The sequence below is a fragment of the Ammospiza nelsoni genome, chromosome 3 (assembly GCF_027579445.1).
Source record: "Ammospiza nelsoni isolate bAmmNel1 chromosome 3, bAmmNel1.pri, whole genome shotgun sequence".
Lineage (NCBI taxonomy): Eukaryota > Metazoa > Chordata > Aves > Passeriformes > Passerellidae > Ammospiza > Ammospiza nelsoni.
Window position 1 is genome coordinate 56,967,107 of NC_080635.1, and position 21,519 is coordinate 56,988,625.

Below are 21,519 nucleotides of genomic sequence, written 5' to 3' on the forward strand. Positions count from 1 at the left end.
CAAAGAAACAATCACCTGTTGGATAAACAATCTCCAAACACATTCCACATGAGCAAAACAGAGGAGAAGCAAATGAGATAATTATTGTTTTCATTTTTCTCTGAGGCTTCTCAGCTTCTCAGGAGAAAAATCCTGGTTGAAGGGATTTTTCAGAAAATGTGAATGTGATAGGGTTGCACTGTGATTCAAACAAGGCCTCAAGTGGCACATACTACTGCTAGCATGCTAGTTTGATTTCCACAAAGACCAGGTAATTTCCCAGCTGTGTTGCTTTTGATGGACAATTTCCTTCTCATCTGAGCACAAGGATTGTACCTAACCTGTGCCTCCACTGCGACGCGTCAGAAAATTAGTGGTGAAAAGCACTATGAAAGAGTGTGTTACTGCAAATATACCACATGACGGCCTATCAAATGGGAATAATGGCACTGCAGATTGATTTTGAACAGCACATTTGGGAGTTGCTAAGGATGTCCATTGCACAGTAAACCTCTACTACTGCCCGACATCTCACTTGTCTGCCACTGACGACAGATTTTTTATCCATTAATGAACAACTTCCAAAATACACTTTTTGCAGCCTTTATCTAAGAGTATGTGAAGTAACTTGTGATATAAGTTAAATAAACTCTTCAAAATATGCAGCCCCCCTCCCCCCCCCCCCCAATCAATCTCCTTAATGTAAGGTCATTTCTGACATAGCTTATTTATCTTTCATGAATGCCTCATGGCATAAGTAGGTACACTAAGAAATCAACAACCACTTTTACAATTGGGTAATTGAGTCTGCAAATTGCAGTTAATATCCTCGATTCCTGGCTATCAGCTGAAGGCATTATTCAGAGGAGATGCTTGATCCAAAGGGAACGTATGAGAAGGGCTGAAAAATGGCTAAGTGTGCATATGGCATTCAAATGAACACAAAAATTTCTTTCAGAAGAGAAGTAAGATATTGCTTGGAAAATTATTACATATTTTGATCAATGGAGATGTAAAAGAGAATCATTAAATAGAAAAATCAAAACTTTTGAAGTCTATTGACTGGAAGGAAAAACAAAGATTGAGAACATGGCTTTGGAGACAAGATAGAAAATAATATGCCACCTAAGAAATTATATGTAAAATGGGCAAGTAAGAAAGGAGCCCTTCACAGCAAGAGAAGCAACCAGATGCTGTGAATCACAGAGACTCTCAGATACCAACAGGCTGGAGAGCCAAAAGACTATTTGTTACCTGCTGCCAAAAGGTATAAAATAAAGCACCACATCTAGACCCAACACCTGGGGCCTGCTCTGAGCACACCTGTCTTGATGCCTGGATGCTGGAGGTGACCTGCACAGGTGTGTCTTGGTGCTTGGCAGTATGTGGCAATAACTGAAAGCCAAAGTAACTGAAAATTAGTTTATTTCCCCATCCTAATTTTGCCTCAACATTTGCTGTGCTGTTGCAACATTATTTTTTATATCTAGGAAAGCTCTTTATTCTTTGAAGGACTGTGGGAAAACAGTACAGGCAGAAGAAACAAGTGCTGTGAGGTGAACGAGAGGGCCTGGAAAAAAATGGGGAAAATATGTCCTGTGCAAACAGGGATGGTACCAAAGCCACTTGGGAAAACATAGCAGCAAGCAGAGAAAAACACTAGCTGAACTAACAGACAGATCTCATCAGCAAAATGCAAAGAACAGAGGCACATGACTTCAGAAGATAATTGCTAAAAGATAGAAACAATGAAGCAGCAGTAATGACATTATAGAGTCCTTATACCTCTCTGAGACCTGAGAACAAATACCATCTATAATGCAGTACAAGCAACATCCATCTCTGTAGCCTGAACTTCAGGAACAATTCTGCCCTGGTGCCTGTGATCTAGGAGAAATTCCAATTTTGAAGACCTCAAAGTCTAAATAGCCAAAGCAAACAAGGAAAGGAATTTGAAGATACCGAGGGTTTCTGAGAACTGCATTTTTAAAGCTGCAGTAAAGAACTACTTATTAAGAATTTATCATATGCATCTTAAAATCCATTCTCAGTGGAATTAGGAATCAATATGCCATTGCATCCAAAGCCAGATAATTTAAAATGTAATTAATCTTTTCTTCCATGGAAATTATATAGAGCTGTTAGAATTATGTAGGGCTGAAAATAACATTATTTAGAGATTGTGAAAAGGCAGAAACACCTGATTGCCTTTCCCCCCTCTTTTTTGGAAATGGTTTTCTTTCATTATTTTTACAGATTAAAAAAAATAAATTTCAGCAGCTAATTTCCTCTGAAAGTCTATGCCTCCTATATTTACTTTCACAGTTGGACTGAAGTGCATCACAGGATACACAAACTAAAAAACAGGCATATTCTTTCCCATTTTATCTTTGGACACAAAAAAGTCAATTAGCTCTTAACTTAGTTATTTTTCCATAAAAGTACAAAAATCCATAGAGTTTTGTTAGTTTTCTGTTGGTTTAAAACAGCTTCTGCAGGTTCGTTCATCGTTTGTAAGAAACTCCTGTCCTGTAGCAGCTGCTTTTAACACTTCCTCAGTAGAGTAGATTTATCTTTGGAATTTCTCACTGCAGTAAGTTGCATCAGACTTATTACACACATGGAACAAAGTGAATACAAACTATTTGGCAATGCTTCCCCATGACCTGCACTGGTGATGAGCACACTAACCCATCTATTTAGAAAAGCAGACCTAACGACGGCATCACAGAGAGAACAGATTCAGATTGTCTTCCTCTGAATGGCTGTGGGTGTCTCCTCAATTTACAAACAAGTGTAGCAATTTCAATTTAATATGGTCCTGCAGGTAATTTTACCTCATGCAAAATGACATACTAATGCAACACAACCAACAGCACTGGCCCAAACAAGAGAGATCTTTACACTACAGTTAAAATTGATTTAGCTGAAGGTTTGAATTCATTTTACAATGAAAGCAAATGTATTTTATGCACTTGGCAACCTTTCCTCCAAACTTTCCTTTAATTTGTCAACTTTTTCTAGGAATTTATCCACAAGAAATTCCTTGAGGCTTCACACAAATTGCCCTTCTACTTTTTTTTGTTACTTTTCACTAAACTACAGAATAAACTTTACTGGAGGGCAAAGTACAATTTACCAAAACAATTTAAAAAAGTGGGAGCTCATTCTGTGGCAAAAGCTACATTATGTCTTCCAAGAATCACATTTGGCAGGAGCCTTAATACAGCAGAGTGCCTTGGTTTCCAGAGGTTAGGTCTGAGTTAAGAGAGAGCCAGCAACACCAGCCCATAAACAGCAACACAACATGTTGAAGGAGAGCTGGAGCAGAGAGCTGAAGATCATGAGAAGTTCAGGACTTTCAGAGATTGAATTTAGGATGTAAAAGCTGCTTACTGCTCAAGCAAGTACTATTGAGAACACACCTTTCATTCAGTACATTCCCTGGCTCACTCTTGCCTGGAAGAAGCCAGAAGTCTCCTAACTGACCTCCGTCCCCACCCTCTGTCCTTTCTGAGGAGCCTGGAAGAACAAGAGACAGTGACTCTAATGCAAAGGGATGTAACACTTCATGCTCAAGGAGTAAAATGGGGATTTGAGAGACACAGAGATGGGGCCAGCAAGCCTCCCCTTTACACCTACACAGGCAGAAGGAGGGAGGCAACAACACACATTTTCAGGGTATTCACGTTCCTGCTCTTCTGCACAGATGCTGCTGGCACATGGAAACACCTTCATTCCTTGAATGAACTTGGGAATATTGGCATGCACATCTTGAAATTCTGACCACACAGAAAAATCCCACATTTGGATACACATGTTTTTCAGTCCAGGACTGATCCCAAGAACAGCATGTATGTGGTTATTAGTTGGTTTTGTTGTTTGGGGGTTTTTTTGTTGTTTTTTTAATATACAACTCCCTCTTGGCTGGATTCCTAAAGTTGTAAATTACACATTCTATGTTTAATGTATGCCATAATTTTGTTTGCCATTTTGTTTCCACAAAATGTTAAGTTTTATGGCTCCAACAACACAGCTAAATTCTCTCCACTTAAATAAAGCCCTTTAATTGAAATTTATTCTCATGCATATCCTGAACTGAAACCGAAAACTATTTATACTTGAAGGACCAGAAAGAATATTCTTAATTTCTGCACTGCAATGGTTCAATTTTTTTTCCTCCACTAGCTTTTCTGCTTCCCAAACTGGACACATCCCATCCTTTATGTCAAATGTGTCAAAATAAAAACTGCCTCCAGGTGCCAAAACAGCTCCCAGGAGGAAAAAAGAGAGAAAAAAAAGTGAGAGGAAGGAGAAAAAAAAAAAAAAAAGAAGGAAGAGGTGGAAAGGATGAAAAAAGGAGGAAAAAAATTAAGCTCTTGACCACTATAATGAAGATAAGATATTCAGCTATCATAAGTCTATCAAATCTATAATCTATCAAAATCACATCAATTTGCTGCAATGACATGTACTAAAACTGAGCACAACAAAGGCATGGTTTAATGGGTAAAACAATGCATACATTTTCAATTCAGTCCACAATCCAAACAAAATCTGGGGAAACAACAGAATGATGACTCCTCATACTCTCAACTGTCAGCAGAAATCTCTCCAGTTACAGGGAAATTTTCCACAAATACCTGATGATCAAACTAAAAGCACCCTTCTATCAACAAATTCATTCCCACAATTTACATTTTTCTGTACTTATAAGGAAATTCTTACATCACATGATGACTGCTTCATTCATTGCACTCCACCTCCAGTAATAACATCATGAATTAAGTCAAACATGTATAAACCAATGGGTGGAAAACTGTCTTTTCAACATAAATACACAGAAATCCTTAAAACACTTCCAACAAGAAAGAGACACCACTCAAAAAATGCTGGTCAATGGCAAAGATGAATAGGAACTGATCTGTATAGCAAATACATTTCCTCTGAATAGTGATACAGGGCATTCAAGAGCAGGAATGCTCCTGTTGAGGCTGGGTGTGAATGGGCATTTACAGAAGTTCAGCAAGGTTCAAGTGCCGTGTCCTACACCTGGGACACAATAAGCCCAGGCAGTACCACGGGCTGGGGGGACAGCAGCTGGAAAGCTGCCCAAACAGAAGGACCTGGGGGCGCTCAACAACAGAAGCTGAACATGAGGTGGCCAAGGAGGGTCAGTGGCACCCTGAATCAGCAACAGTACGGCCAGGTGGAGCAGGGAAGTGATTACTCCCCCATAGTGAGGCCCTGAGTGCTCTGTCCAGTCCCAGGCCCCTCACTACAGGAAGGACATCGAGGTGCTGGAGTGAGCCCAGAGAAAGGCAACAGAGCTGGTGAAGGGTCTGGAGCACAAGTCTGATGAGCAACTGAGGGAGCTGGGGGTGTTTAATCTGGAGAAAAGGAGGCTCAGGGGTGACATTACTGCTCCCCACAACTCCCTGAAAGGAGGCTGCACCCAGGCAGGGCTTGGCCTCTGCTCCCAGGCAACCAGCAACAGGAGGAGAGGATATAGCCTCAAGCTGCACAAGGAGAGGTTCAGTTTGGATATTATGAGGAATTTCTTGACAGAAAGGGTGATTAGAAATTGGATTGGACTTCCCAGGGAGGTGGTGGAGTCACCGTCCCTGAAGGAGGCACTCAGTGCCATGGCATAGTTGACAAGGTGATGTTAGGTGGCAGGTTGAAATTCATGATCTCAGAGATCTTTTCCAGACTGATTCTGTGATTCTACGAAAAGAGTAAAATTATAGGAGACCAGAAGCACTATCTATATATCAACATCCGTTCAAACAGGCACATATCCTGCATAGTAGTAACACTCTTGGAAACCTTGAAATTGGATCTGAGCCGAAACCATGAGCTGGATGGTGAGAAAAATCTGCAGGACAGCCTTCTGAACAACCACTGGCTGAATGAAGCCTGGAGATGCTCACAAGGGAACTCTACTGTGAGCAGGGAAATCGGGCATCTATAATATAATATTAACAGCACTGCATGTAAGATACCAAACTAGCTTCTGTTTTCCAGGAAAACAACCACAGACCCCTGTATTTTGGGCTATTTCACGAATCAAAGAAAGGTAAAAGTCACAGCTTTGTCATGCAGCTTCCTTGCACAAACTCTCAGATTAGCAGTGAGCCCCAGCAGTTTTTGAGAGCTGTGCAAATGCAGTAACTTCTGAGCAGCATGAGGCAAATGTTGCAAATGGAACTGGGAAAAAACAACTCAGTGGTATCACCTATGTGATGTTAACCACTTCTTTTTCGGGGTGCATTTGTCATATTATGTTATAAACAGCATTGGCTAAAAGAAAAAAAAGTGTAATATAAATCAACACCACTGAGATTCCACCTGTCTCAGGTGTCCCCAGGTACACTTCTCCAGCAGTACTTGTGCCCCTCAGGGCTGACTGAAAATAAGGAGTCAAGCAGGAACTCTTAAGTGGTGTTGAATTTCATGCTGTTTTGTGAAAAAATGTAAGTGAAAAGTAAAATCAGCCAGGAGACTTATTTTCACTTATCTAAGTTAATCTTAAAAAAGACTAGAAACACTACAACAGGTTTCTACAGGTGACAAATTGTCATAGTTCTTCCAGCCTCAGTCTACTGGTTGTTTTTACTGAGTGAGCAAGTAACAAAACCAGACCATCTCAGTGTAAGAGCTTACTGATGATTTACTAAAAGGCAAACACATTTTCTACATTTCTTTGCTGCTTTTGCTTATAATATGCTCATTTGATTGCGACACTAAAACCAGAAGGCTACCTCAAGACACACTCAATATTCAGTGTTTGTAGGGTGTCAGCCTGGTAGATGCCTTACAAGATCCAAAAGATTTGCCACTTCAGTGAGAGTTATGAAGAAATCCTTTCCCATACAACAATGCAGCTTTCTCATCCACACACACACAGTGCTCCTTTACAGACTGCTTTTGAGTATAAAACCAGAATTTAAGGAGAAGCAGAGCAAGATTTTCTAAAGATTGAAGGGGATATAAATGATATTTTTGCAACTATCACGAGCCTCCACATATTTAATAATTGATGTGTTGGTTGCTAAATGATGATTAAAAATTAGTATCTTTATGTCATTTTGCATATTTGTAAAAAAAAGAAACAGTTGATTTGGACTCGACCATGCTTTTAAAATTGCTGTAGACATGTAGTCTCCAACTAAAAAAAGTGAAGTAAAAACCTGTAAAAAAGTGACATGAAAAAATAGTCCCTGAGCAGCTGAGCAGAAAAGGAACCATGACCTGATTACCTAATTCTCGCTACTTTTCCTGAAAGCATGTACTCTGACTGAGGTTAACTTTAGACTCAAAGTCTTCAGAGCATTTCTGGTCTTGAAGTAGGACAGCTCGTGCAGAACTTCAATATTTCTAAAATACTTTCTTTCCAATTGCAACATTCTTATATATGACTGAATAGTTCATTCTGAATTTCTTCATGTCACTACCTTTTCTTATTAAGCCTAAAGCCCAGCTCCTTATGTTGTCTAAAGAAACATGGTTATTAAACAAAGATGCTGTGGTCAGGCACTCCAGCCTAAAATATCATGCAATTACAGAATTTTATCTTCTGAAAATATGGAATCCCTAGAGAGAAACTGTTTAGCCTACTAGCTCCAAACTTCGACATGTTCTTAAAAACATTATTAAAAATGTGAAACCAGTTAAAAAGACTGTTTCATTTGTATCAGGCATTTTTATATGACTTTAAGAAAAGCTGAATGTCCAGCTGCCAGGCACTAACCTGTAAAGTGTCAAGCTAGCATGGGATTATCATCCACTGGATGGTTATGGAGGTAAGGGCCAAAATTACCTCAAAGAAGCCAAACTTTGCTGTCAAAGTGAACACCCACCCATCTGGTGCCACATCTCGGATCTTTTGCAGCTGTCCCAGATGGCAGCACTGTCAGGCATGTTTCATTGGGAATACTCTCCTGACACTCCTTCCTGCATTCCCTCGGGTCCTGGCACTGGCCACCAGAGAGAGGAAGCTACTGACTGCAATGAGGTCTTCCCCCCAGTCTCCTCTGCTGTTCATTTCAGAAACCAAGTGATTTCAGCTGCTCCTCATAAGGTTTCTGCTCCACACCCATCACCAACTTCACAGCTCTCCTCTGGATGCTCTCTAATAGCTTTATAACTTTTTTTTTTAATGTGGCACCCAAAACTGCACACAGGACTTGATGTGAGGCCAAGTTGGTCACAAGGTAATGCTCTATTCATGGCATTTCATAATTTCATAAGTGAAGAAAGATAGTTCTTTTCAAAGCAAACCCATTACCACTTATCAAAAGGAAAATTCAGCATGCCAGCATTTGTACATTTTGTATTTTTAAAAATAAGGACACATGAGGAATATCTCAGGAAATACTGTAGGATTTTTATGTGGGTGGGTGGGTGGAGTAGGGGAGGAGTAGCAGCATAACTTTATCTTTTAGCATTGTGCACAGAATGTAGGTCAGCCTACTCCAATGGAAATACCCCATGCTGATTCTTCACATTCTTAGACATAAACATCTCATGATTTTGTAGGCCAGGAAATTGTGAATTTTATTCATGGTCCTGTCCCAGAATTGTCAGGGGGACCTTACTGTTTGTACTTCTGGACTCCTTATTTTTAAAAAAAGTAAAAATTTTGCTTGTCTAGCAAATTACTAATACAAAGAGACAGTACCTAAATGTTGAGGATTACAGCTTCTACAGTCCATGTCACAACATAATAAAATAGAGAAGCTTAGTTTCTAATTTCTCAGTAAATACTATTTTGTGCATAACAAATGCAGGATGCATTTATTTCAATATAAAACAATCTGGAAAATGTCCTTCCTTCCCCATAAAAGCTATTTGTTAACTAATAATAGATATATATTTTACTGTCTAAAATTGTAACCTATTTTTAACCTCACATTGTCATACAAAGTTTATGGAGAAAATACTTAAAAAAAGGAAATCAGAGTTCATTTCCCGTTTTAACAAGGATAGTCCTTTGACCAGAAGGCACAAATATTCATCCCTCTTTAATGTTAATTAGCATGCTGTTTATTTTATATGTCACAATTTAACAAAAGACAGTAAGTTGCTGGGAATACTATTAAATTCAAAACATCTTTCACCTTTTTTATCCAGAACTCAATAAAACTGTTCAGTCACAGACTTGCAGCCTCCAGCTAGGTTCCTGCTTATTAGCCTTAAATCATTTTTAGAGTTTCAGTAACAGTAAGTTGCCAAGCTCAAATGTACAGCTATCTACATCTGCTAGATAGTTTGTCTTACTGGACAGGCTGGAAAAAATTCACTCACTTGATCCAAACTGTAAAGTTTTTTGCTGCTATCAAGGAATCAATCTTTTTAAAATTTACAAATCAGCATTTGAAAGTGCATCTGTACAAATGTTGAAAGGACAATGGTTTTTTTCCTTTAGGTGAGCATAAGATAGCCTCTCAAAAAAATTGCACATAGTTTTAAAAAGTAACTACTTATTCCTTAATGAACGGCTGGATATCTAAATTTCACATTTGAGCCACTGAGAACCTTTTCAGAAAATTCAGTTTCTTCAACTGAGGAAGCTTATCAGGCTGAAGCAAAAATAGAGAGCATGAAACATAATTTCATTTTTTTCCTATACAGAGGAACAGCAGAAAGCTGGAATGAAGGATGGCTGCTGCTACCACACTGAACCATGACAGGCAGCAGCAATACCCATCCTGCCCCAAAGCAATCAGATTCAGTGACTCCTCTGTCTGGCAGCATCAGCCTCTTCCCACAGCAAGTCACCCAAAATATCACGAATGGGGAAGAAATCCCTGGCTGCCCTCTCTAATGTTTAAGTCTGTACATCTTGCACATAGATAGCATAATCTAACCCTTAACACTACTCTTTCAAGGCATTCCATAAACTGATTTTTGAGCTCTTCACATCTGATCAAAGTCCACACGTGCCAAGCTGATTGGATGAGCTCTGAAGCAAACCCATTTACCTGCTCTGGACACATCAGGTGTGCCAGCCAGCAGGGTCAGAGCTGCAGGCTGGACCAGGGTGGGCAGGCAGCACTGCTGCAGCACAGAGAGGCTGCCACGATTCACCCACCTGTTTCCCTCTCTGCCCTGCAGAACACCCAGCAAGAGGCACTCACTGACTGCTCAGACTTGCACGTGCCTGCATTCCCACTGCAACATCCCTATTTCTTCTCTGAGGTCATGCATAAAATCCAAGGGCAGTTGTCCAAAACTGGTGCTGGCTTCTGTCCAAATTGCACTTCCCACTTTTAACTGATACATCTTTGTTAAAGGCAAGCCCTGAGCAAATAAGCTAATGTACATCATTTAAAGAGTCCTACTCTCCATATGGATTATCAGTCTCTTGTTTTTTCCTTTTTAACTGATGCAGCCATATCCATTCTTATGGGGATCATGGACTGTAAATCAGAGACAAGGGAATGAAACAGAGAGAAGACATACCCAAACTGGTTATGATCACAGGTAGGATCTTAATGACTCCCAGGCTTCCTGAAGGCCCTGAGCAAAGGATGCTTTCCCAGAGGTGTGCCTTTGGCTCCACGTGCACTCCAGGTGGTTCCCATTTGCCTGCACTGATGGCATCTGCACGCCTAAGCTGCACTGAGTTCATTACATACAACTTCCCAGCTCTGATGAGAGCAAGACATTCACAACCACCATGAACAAAACTGTTCCAGAGCACAATGAATTCTCTTGGTTCCTGCATTGCTCAAACGTGTCTGCACTGGCCAGGCAGTGCCCGTGATCAGTGAATCCGTGCTGCCGGGGCTGCTGTGCCGAGTCAGCTCCTCTAAACTGAGAACATCAGCTCCAGCACTCCTGAGCCTGGCACACCAGCCTGGGAAACTCCTCTGCAGCTGCTCTGAGCTCTGATCCACCACACCTTCCATGCCCTTTCACATGTAAAGCAAAGGAGGTTAGGAAAAATTCCCTCAAGAGATGGGAGACCGTCAAAATGCATTTTCAGGGGATGAGTCTGAAACTTTTTCTGGCTAAAGTGAAACATGAAAGTCGCCTCTTGTACTTGTAAATAAGTTTTAAGTTTACCTATTCAGATAAACTACTTTAGGTTAACACTGACATGTCTAAGAGCTTAAACATAATGTTACATTTCTATGGATGTATTCAATATAATATACTTGGAAAAGATGACAAAGGAAACCTGATTGATACAAGAAATACACTTTGTTCATTTTTGTCAGTAAAAAGTTAATTTTATTTAAAACCAAATTTAAACATTTGCATAAAAAACTCTCTGAAAAGACTTAAAACATGGTAAGATGGGAAAATTATTTTGGAAAATAGTGGACACTGGATACAAAGAAATAATTTCACAGGAGCAATACAAGAATTGCTTAAAATGAAAGTTATAGTAAGAAAAAATCTCATCAAAACTAAACATGAAATTGCTTACCAAACCACAGGGTCTATTTTCTTATTTGATATGTTATTTAGTGATTTCACTCTGTCCCAAAAAAACCAGGTTTTCTTCAACAATTCAGTTCACTGAATAACACACACACACCTACAAAACTTCTTTTTTCTTCTCAGTAGAAAACAAATCAAAACCATTCATTCATTTCTCTAACTACAAGTGCTGGCCTTCAAGGAGTGTAAGGTTAGGTGGAAAAAGGCAATAATAAGCTAAAAATTCAATCTGGCCAGCAATGGGACAGGGACTTTCATTCAGAAGAGGCAATATATGGTACATTATTATGATGTAGGTTAAATAATGCTTACTAGCAAACAAACAGCAGCCAAGAGTGACAGCATGAACTACACAAAATCTAAGTAAGTGTCTTGCCTTTATTATCTGTCAAGATACAGCAGAGGAGGAAGAGAGGTTGGTTTGTAGGGTTTTTTGGGTGTTGTTTCATGTTGTAAGGGAGTATTTTACCCTATTCCTGTGTCACAGCCATGACATGGAGGTACAGTGATCCAAAGCAAAGTATATTTACTCTGTATTTCCAACAAGCACTGGTTTATCCACATCAGTTTAAATCAGGTGAAGTAAACAGTAAATACACAGACTATATGGAAATTTCTACCTTTTAAATACATTCTTTTCTATTCCCTTTCAAAAGTTACAGAAATTATAATAACATTTTCAAGCCAGCTGACCTCTACTCTTTTCCTCTTAAATGTAAAAAAAAAATCCTTAGTCATCAGCAAGGCATGTTCTGCTCTCCTGTAACTACATTCATTACTCACATGACTTCTTCTGCCCAGATCTTAGGTCATCTCATTGTTTAACTAATGCTTTTAGAACATCTTCCAAGCTCTTTAACCTTCATGGCTTTTATGTCAGTGTCCTCTTCCAGATCTCCATGTACATCTTGGATGTGTCTCCAAATCATTTCACAGGTATCTCCTCCCATCAGTACAACTCAGTTTTTTCCTTTCCAGCCAATCCCATCTCTTCAATCCTGCCCTCAATCCTCTATTCCTACTTGTGTTCACAACTGGACACTGCCATCCTTGAATTTTAACTGCCTCACAGTCCACACACCTGGGATGTTTGCAAAGGCAAACCATTCCATTATAATTTACAACTTTTTCCTTAGCCCTTCAGCTAAATCATTCACTTAGGACTATTTCTGCCTCATCTACAGAGACCCTCCCCTCTCTGGCCACCCCAATATCATCACAACCACATCATGCAATCCACCAAGGGCCAGAAGTGGATTTTCTGTTATTACACTAACCTCAGCCTACTAACTAACCTCTCAGCCTTTGGCTTTTAGACACAACAGACTGAGGGTGACTGTCCCCACCCTCACTTCCAGCCATCAATCATACCTATATGGTCACCCCCAGCCCATCAACCCTATCCTGAATAATTCCTCAGCCTTCCCCCAAGCAGAACATCATTCAGCATTTCCATGTGTGCATAGCTGGTCACTGGACAGGAATGATGCAGCCTTTGTAATTCAGAAAACCCCTGTCCCTCATCTATCACCTACTGTGATAGATACAAAGGCACAGCATCTAACAGAGGGCAGCTTTTCTTTCCCTGTTACCAATTTCCAGTTTAGAACTAAACAATTGTTAACCTACTTTCCTACATGAGGTGAACTTTATGACTTTCCTTTACTCTCATTGCAGTTACTCTCACTATGCATTTTTTGCAGTTATCTCAAAACCAGCCCACAGAGTCTGTGAACACCTAGCTTTCACACCTAGCTGTTCTGAGCACTGCTACAGCACAGCACAGCAACTATACAAGGCCAAATGCCACATCCCAGGGACATTTTTTTGGACCAAGAGTGGTCTGAATACCTAGCAGAGCTTAAATGCTTTGTAAACAATACAAAATTGAACTGCAAGCTAAATGTTTTACAAAGCAAATATAAACCTCACCATCACTTATGTTTTTGAAATGCTACCCTGTGTTACATAGATCATCAGGATGAGTTGAGCAATCAAACAATTATTATTCATCTGTTCCATAAAAGCACCTGAAAAAAGTGACAAAATGACAGTTTGGAGGCAATCTGAGCATCATGCACTACTGAAAAACTGCAATTTCACTTCAGGTGGCCTGGACTCCACCTTATGTTCAATACACACTCTCCAAACTTAATAAGCTCTTAAGCACTAAGAAAGAAGATATTAATTCAATGGGGAACAGTATTTTCCTTCTGAAAGTATTAATAAAAATATTTACTTGTGAGGTCTCTTCCCTCTTACTATATCCAGGTAATATTTTGGCAGGGCAGTCCTGGCTCTCACCCACAAGTGAGCTAGAGCTTTGTTCCTCCCATGCACTGATTTCAAACTACACTGGGTCACCCAAAGAGTTCCTTCCAAGGGGATATAGTTTCAGCACTAGCTCCAGAGACTTGAACTTCTTTCTCTATGAGGAGAAAAATATTTCTGTAATAGGTTGACCTTTCTTCAGATATGTTGATATCTGAAGGATGTCAGTTCATTGTGAGAATTTGGAAGCTGGCCATGACTCCAAAGGCTCCACATATTTTCAGAGTGACCGTGCCTGTAATTTTAACCCATTGAAATGAAAGTGCATGGCTGGAGAAGAGCAGTACGTGCTTAAAAATCTCACTGTGACGCAAACACTGATTTATTTCCTGCAGCAGTGATTTGGTAGCATCACTTCCCAAAGGCAAAAGGCAACAGGTTTTATTTCTATGACCTTCCTGCATTCTTGCAACTCACATGAAAAGGAACAATGGAAATGTGGCTGAATGTGAGAAAGCACAAAACTGCTATGGCTTTTTGGGTGGGTGTGGAGAGAAACACACAAACTACAAAAAATCTAATAACTCCCCACCCAAGCATTGCTAGTGAATGACCTCACTGGTTTCCTACATATACTCCAGCAGCTTTCCTGCCATCACTCTGTTAAGCCAAGCAATGATGTCAACAGTCCACCTGTGAGAGTGATGTAGCCCTCTGGGTCATGGTCTCAGAGAACTTGGATAAAAGCTGTGCCAGTGTTAATTAAATGCACCTCTTGTTTCACTGCTGATTTCCTCTGATAAGGCTCAGCTCATTTTTCCTGGAAAGACTTCCATGCTGTATGGGAACTGGAGCCAACCATAACACAAACCAAATATTGCTTAGAGAATATGAAGACAACATGCTAAATATTTAGTTTTTAAAAAATCACTGTGTATCAGAGCTGGGATAAATACAAATCTCATTACTTTGCATGTGCTAGTGACAAGGCTGAACTACAAATGCTAATTACTGCAGATAGTTTATTATCTTTCAGCAGTAGTTATCTCTCTCATTTGTAATGCTCTTCCCCATTACATTGGAGCAGAACTCTTGACATCCTGCTTTACTGATCAATTCTGACAGGTTAGAATATGAGAAGTTTGCCTGGTAAAGAATATGCTTTGAGAATGGTGTTTGACATTTAATTAGCATCAGAATTATCGCTACAACTTTAATGAAAAATAGTATTTTTTTCCTGCCATCAGAAAAGCCTTAGTTATAAGAAGGTTCTGAGCAGCTTAGGTATTAAGGGACCTCTCTGTTAAACACAGTTAGCCAGCAAGCAGTGGAAGGGAAAAAAAATTTATATGCTCCTTCTTTTTTTCCTATGTAAAGAAATCTAGTCCACTGTCATGACTGGATGTTTTCACCATAGGCTGTCACTGGGATTTCTGTAATCCCTCTACTCACAACATTGACTTCCAACCACTCTAAGCCTTCAGGACATGCCCTTTTATACTTGCTTTGTTCTTGCAGACATTTTCAGATAGCTTTATTAGTAAGAGAAATGCCAAGGGAAGGCTTTCAGTTTTGAAGCTAGGCATCAAAAATATTTCTTCTTGCACAACTTAAAAAGTAACACTAACCCTCAGACATAGTTGCTGACAACAACGTGCACAAAAAATCTGAAGGTGACAAATTAGAAAAGTGGTTTTGAAAGTCGTGGTGCAATTACATTATGAAAGTTTGTCTCATGATGCTCACAACTCTCCACTCTGAAAGGCAGCAAGTGGGACCTCTTGCTATAATTTAATTCTAAAGAAAGAACTGTGCATTAACGATGTTAGGAATACATTCAAATTCATTCATTCATTCTGATTTGTAGCAATTGTGATGGTTCCAAGAAGTGTTCTGTCCCACATTCCTGAGCATTACATTCCTGAGCATTAGCAATATTTTTCCAAACAACCAATGATCGATGTCCATGTATTTACATTTTTACCTCTTGGGCATCTTATGTTTATACAACACCTCGCCTACAAACTCTCTTGGAATACATAACACAGGCTATACTGCCTTCCCAGCTCAGGATATGGGAGAGGTTCCATGGCTAATACTGCTTCTCACCAAAGTCAGGCTAACTAACTTCAACGTCTTTTTTACACTCTCCTCCAAAAAGAAATCTCATATACAAAATATCCCTCAAAAGAACTTCATTTTTTGGTTTCCAAATGGCAACAGAAAGAGGTAATCCTTGGTTTGGTTTATACTGCTCCTATGGACAGTTTCTATGGATTTATGACACCGAACTGCAGCTAGTTTATAGCAAAGCATGCAGGGTGTGACTCATTCAGAAAGCTCAACCCAAGAATAATTCATTCTGACATCCAACAGAAAAGCTCCCTCATGGATTTGAATTAGTTGCTGCCCATTACTCACATGCACTCCTTCTCATAACTTCATGACACACAACTTGCAGTGCAAACTTGAATCCAGGCCATGAAGGAGATACTAAAAGTTCTGACAAATTTTAACCCTGTCACCAGTAACTGGAAGTTGGTCTTACATGATTTAAATACACAGCTGCGCTCTGCTTCTGGAGGATGTGCATAATGTGGTCATGCAGAAGGAAAGCGTATCCCCAAGTCCAGTGACTTAAAGTGACACAGTTTCCTGAACTCCAGGAACCCTCCTGGTCAGAAAGTACTTCCTTCCTCATTTCAAACACTTGATTGTTTCGGAGGGAATTCAAAACAATAGATTAGAAACTTTCAACCTTTCCTAAGTGTACTGCTACACAAGGAAATCAGGCCGTGCTCTGGGAAGATGAGATAACATTGGGAGAGTACTCTTTCCGGAAATGCAATGGCTTTTGCATCCCTTCTCCAGCACCATCCCATGAATCAGCGACATGCAAGTAATAACTCTAGGTAGGAGATGTCAGATGCAGTTCAACTGCTGTTTGGATGAAGATGTGCGTGGTTGGTAGAAGGCATGAGCCAACTCACTTCTCAGCTATTTCCATAAGGCCTGCAAGGGAAGAAATATCAGGAGCTTCCTAATCTCAGTCTGTACTTGTAAGGATGGATAGGAAGAAAGGATGATGATTGTCTCTTTTTAGCACCTCATTGTTTAAATCTCTAATAAAGAAGAAGGAATGTGCTATTACTTCTGCAGTTAAAAATCTACCCCTTCCCACCATAACTTACTTTGACAGCACCACTAGTGATGTTCACAAAGACTGGGAGCAAATCAGGCTCATCAGCTGAAGAGCAATTCTTTTAAGCATACTCTATTCCCAACAAAATTCCTTTAATCTAAATGCATTGAAATGGGTTGTAATTATAAAGATTTAAAATTTAGAATAATATCTAACTAGTTATTCAAAGGCTGTAATTTGAATAAGAAAAGGCAACAACAAGTAAATTCATTTTTCTGTGGCATTAGGGTGCCTAAACACCCTAGACTAACCTAAAAACAACAGCAACAGAAGCAACAGCAAGAGCCATTCTCTCAGACCCGACAGTCAAAGCTCTTATATGACATTGCATTTTCTTGATTATCTTTTCCTATCAAAGCAGAGCTCCATAAGGTTTGAGGATAAGATTATCATACAAAAGCAAGAACTCACATGGTTCTACACATTATTTTTAGAGGTAAACAGGAAATGCACTTCCCTGTCAAGCTGGGTGAAAGGGGAGTTAATGAGTGGAACGCTTTGCACTCACCGTTCCTACCAGAGGGTAGATGAATCCAGCTCCAATGCTGGCTCGCACATCGCTAATCGGCAAAATGAAACCAGTGGGAACACCCTTCCTCTCAGGCTGATGGGAGAGGGATAGGTGAGTTTTGGCCATGCAAATGGGAAGATTTCCAAATCCCTAACAAAAAAAAAAAAAAAAAAAAAAAAAAAAAAGGGAAAGAAAAGAAAAATGTTTTTAAAATCACAGTAAAGGCACGTTATGTTTTTGTTTTGCTATCAGTATCTTCTAGAAACCTCTCGTACAGCAGTTCTCTTTGGGCTCTAATGATCCAGTCAGCAACTTGAGACCAGGATTCAGGGTCCAAGATTTTCTAAGGGTATCAATGTCTTCCTGAGAGTAAACACAGATGGTGCTCATGATGCTTTCTTTTTCTTTGTTTTTAAACAAGACAAAACCTGCATGAGGTGATGGCACCCCCTTCACTAATGTCAGAGTGCTAATTACTGAAAATGTGGGAGAAAATCAGGAAAAGTGCCTCAGTAGCTCCCCCTGCCCATAATTTATCTCCAAGTTATTGATTAATCTTGAGTCAGGCACCTTCCACTCTTCTATTCAATTCTTTTACAAACAGGGCCAGGAGGAGAGGTGGCACTTCAGGGAATTGTCTCTGCAGCCCAGTGCTGACAACTCTTTAAGTGTCATTGTGAGAATATTTCCTAATATACTAACACTTAGACTAAAAAATGGATTGGAGAATCACAGCAGGAAAAAAAAGGGCATGGATTATTTAGCTTCCAGTACACTAAGTAACCTTTTCCATTTAGAAAAATCAAATTAATTCTCAGGAAGTTTGCATTTTAGGGAAGATGGCTGTCCACCTGTCTGACCAAGGACTTCTGCTTGTCTGACCAAGCTGCTGAAGTTTACTCAGGAGTTTTTCCTGGGCATACTGTTTCTATTTTCTGACAGAAAGGCTCCAGCCACATTTATGTCCAGAAGCCATTCCACTACAATAAACACATTCACCTCTCCACATGGTCTCAAAACTTTTTAAACTGTAACATGCTCTCACACGCGTTAGGATAGATGATGTATTTCATGTTCTACTATTCGTAACTCCTTGAAAGTAGGAGTTATGAATAGGAACAGAAAGAAATCAAAAGATTTTACAAATATTGGGACCTTTGTTATCATTGTGTATAGCTGTGCACAGGTCTTACTGTGTTTGCAAACTCTTTTTTGCAGGTACAAATGAACACTCTTATGCTAAAATTGGTTACATTTGCTAGCAGCAACTTTTGCAGATCCGCAGTTGTCAGGTTTAGGGGAGTAACCCAAACTGCACAGAAAGTACAGTTTCATGGACAATCCCAGAAGTATTCTGAACTCCATTCATATCTCACAGGAGATTGCCCTCAAGGTTAAAACCATTCTGTCCTACCAAATCCAAAGCAACCCATACTGACCTCCACAGTTCACTACCATGGGTAAGCTCATGCCTTTCAGCAAAGCTTGACTGAACACTCCAGTCTGAGAACATTTACACCCTGATGTTTCCCAAGACTCACATCCAGCACAATTCCCTGGTGTACTTGCCTACACAATTCCCTGGTGCTCTTACCTGCCGGGTGTAACGATCAACTTGAGACTGGGCAGCAGGAGACAACTCGATATCCTGAGCTCCATATACCTTCTGAGCAATGATCCTTATTTTTTCAACAATAGGAAGCTGCAGAGACAAGGAAACAATACAAGGATGAACATTGGCCAAGAGAAACTAGGATCTTGTTTGCTGAGTGAGGTCTCTGAATCTCTCATTTAATCATTCATCTCTTGCTAAAGCACAAGAACAAGTAAGGAGCAGTGGTGATGCATATGATACACAGCCACAGGTACATGAACTAACAGCTGTGATTTCAGCTACTCCATCATTTGGAATTTGGAAGCTGCACAATTTGTGCATTACAGAGGAGACAACGTGAACTTATGCTCACCTGAAGTGAGGGGAGAAAATTACTTCCATCTAGTTATGAGAGTGAAAGATACCCTACACCTCAATCTCCACTAGGTTAGCAGGGATCACTAGACAAGGAAGTTTCATTTCAGAATAAAGATAACCTACATGAGTAGACAAAGCAAGGTAGGAGGAATCAGGGAAGGTTCCCCTGAGAAGTGAGGAATTGTAGCAGAAAATTCCTGATCACTGCTCCTTTGATTGTGGTTTTCTTTCATTATTATTATTCTTACCTCCTATCCTTTGTAACATGCATATTTTTAATTGTAGCTATGATATTGTAAAGCACTTTGGACACTTAAAAAAATAATATGAAAGAATTCTAAAATTCATTTTGAAACCCCAAGTCACTAAGTTTAATCCCAGTCTCCAAGAGTATTCACATCATGTTATTCAGCTCAAACTTAACAAGTTCTGTCTTCACAGCTTCTATTTGAAGGCAGAGGCAGACTCTCACACTCAATCTGTTACAAAACTCTTAACATATTTTCAAGAAACAGGTTTTTGTGTTCAGATCAGGCATTTACTTTTTGTGCCATCATTTTTGTGTATTCAGAGTAAACAACTCTTTCCTATTTCCTTGTTCTCTTTCCTTTTGTTTTTAATGACCCAGGAGACAGCAATTGTGACTCCTCTGGCCTATTTTAAACAAGGCACTCTCTGACTTCTTTCAATAGGAACAGGGTGATGGAGGAGGCATCTTACCACGAGTTCAGATAATTCTGTGCTCACTACAGATGGCCAGAGATGTGTACAATATTAAAGGGAATATCTCATCTGTAACTTGTAGAATATTTAATTAACAACACCTGTGGAATAAGTGCTAAACAAAGTCTAGAGAGATAATCACTTGGGGAAGAAGACTTGGTAATACAAATACAATCCAAAAAGCAATTCAAAAAGCACCAGGACACAAAATAGAAGTGTATAATTTTATTCCAACAAAGGCAAGAAATTAATTAATTTGTGAATAATGAACCCTATCTGATGCATTTATAGGAAGTTCCATAGTTAACCACATTTTTGCAATACCTGTCTGGAAGTAGTTCTTTTTCTGCAAAGATATATCAGTTGAAAGGTTTGTGTCAGGCCAATCTTTTTTGTATTTATGATTAAATTTTAGAAAAAATAAAGCTTACATTAATAAAGAACTTCAGTAACAGAGTTATCACAAGAAAAGAATCTCTCCAGACTTCCAAGTACCTTAAATGTAAGGCAGTTAAAAGCTACTAAGGCTCAGCTAAAATTCCCCCTCAGATCTGAAATTACAAAGACAGGTTTAAAGAAGCTTCACAAGGCACTTTCTGAACATCCTCACGATACAATTACTGCACCTTAATTGGGTGGAATAATGTCACATTCCCAACAACAGGCTTTTTACAGGAATCCAAGCAGTGCAGGAAAATCTAATCTAATCAGGACTGGAGATAGCACATTGCAAATATCCTGGGTATAATTCCTGGCAGCAGCAAGCTGAATGGAATACTTAGTGTCATGGACAGCCATCACAAGATGAAATTTGTCTCAGGGTGATTATTAAGTACATTCATATCCATGGCAGTTTTCAACACAGTGGGAGAAATGCAAAACATGTCTGTTAATTTGCCTTCTGGGTGCTGTTTGCTTGCAGTAAAGGACTAACAGCAATGGCAAATGGAAAGGCAAAAGGAATTCCATTCCTTGTTGTCAGCAGGCCAACATGGAAACTAACAGCTTTCTGCTTAAACCTCAGTAAATTCACTGAGATGGAGATGGACATTTAGATTCAACTTGCATTTGTGTCAAAACATTTCAAACTAATTTGACAGCCGTGTAACTACTGTGCCTTCAGCCCCCTTCCAATGACCACAGCTGTATTTTCCAAAAGAAACCCAGCAGGGCTCTGGCTAATATCAGAGGAGAGTGCTTTAACGACAGTGGTGGCACTTTGCTTCTCCTGGGATATGTGCAGTGTGTTGCATGGCTGAGTCTGAGCTGGACAGTCAAAGCATATCCCTGTGGATTTATGGTTTGTGGCTTTTTTCCTGGCTTGTTTTTTCTTTAACCAGAATTTCAGATACTTTTTGGGTCAGTACCCACACCTCAAATTTGGCAAATGTAACCTCAGAAGAATCA

The 21,519-nt window shown here is 39.7% G+C and overlaps 1 protein-coding gene across 1 annotated transcript in view; it reads right to left on the bottom strand.

Moving 5' to 3' along the window:
- Positions 1–21,519, bottom strand: part of MTHFD1L (methylenetetrahydrofolate dehydrogenase (NADP+ dependent) 1 like) — a 144,716-nt gene that overhangs the window by 30,992 nt on the left and 92,205 nt on the right. Inside the window, exons 24-25 of the mRNA XM_059469561.1 lie at positions 19,012–19,119; positions 17,415–17,567 (exon numbers count right to left, since the gene is read on the bottom strand). Of these exons, the coding sequence (XP_059325544.1) occupies positions 17,415–17,567; positions 19,012–19,119 (261 nt within the window). The remainder of the gene's footprint in view (positions 1–17,414; positions 17,568–19,011; positions 19,120–21,519) is intronic.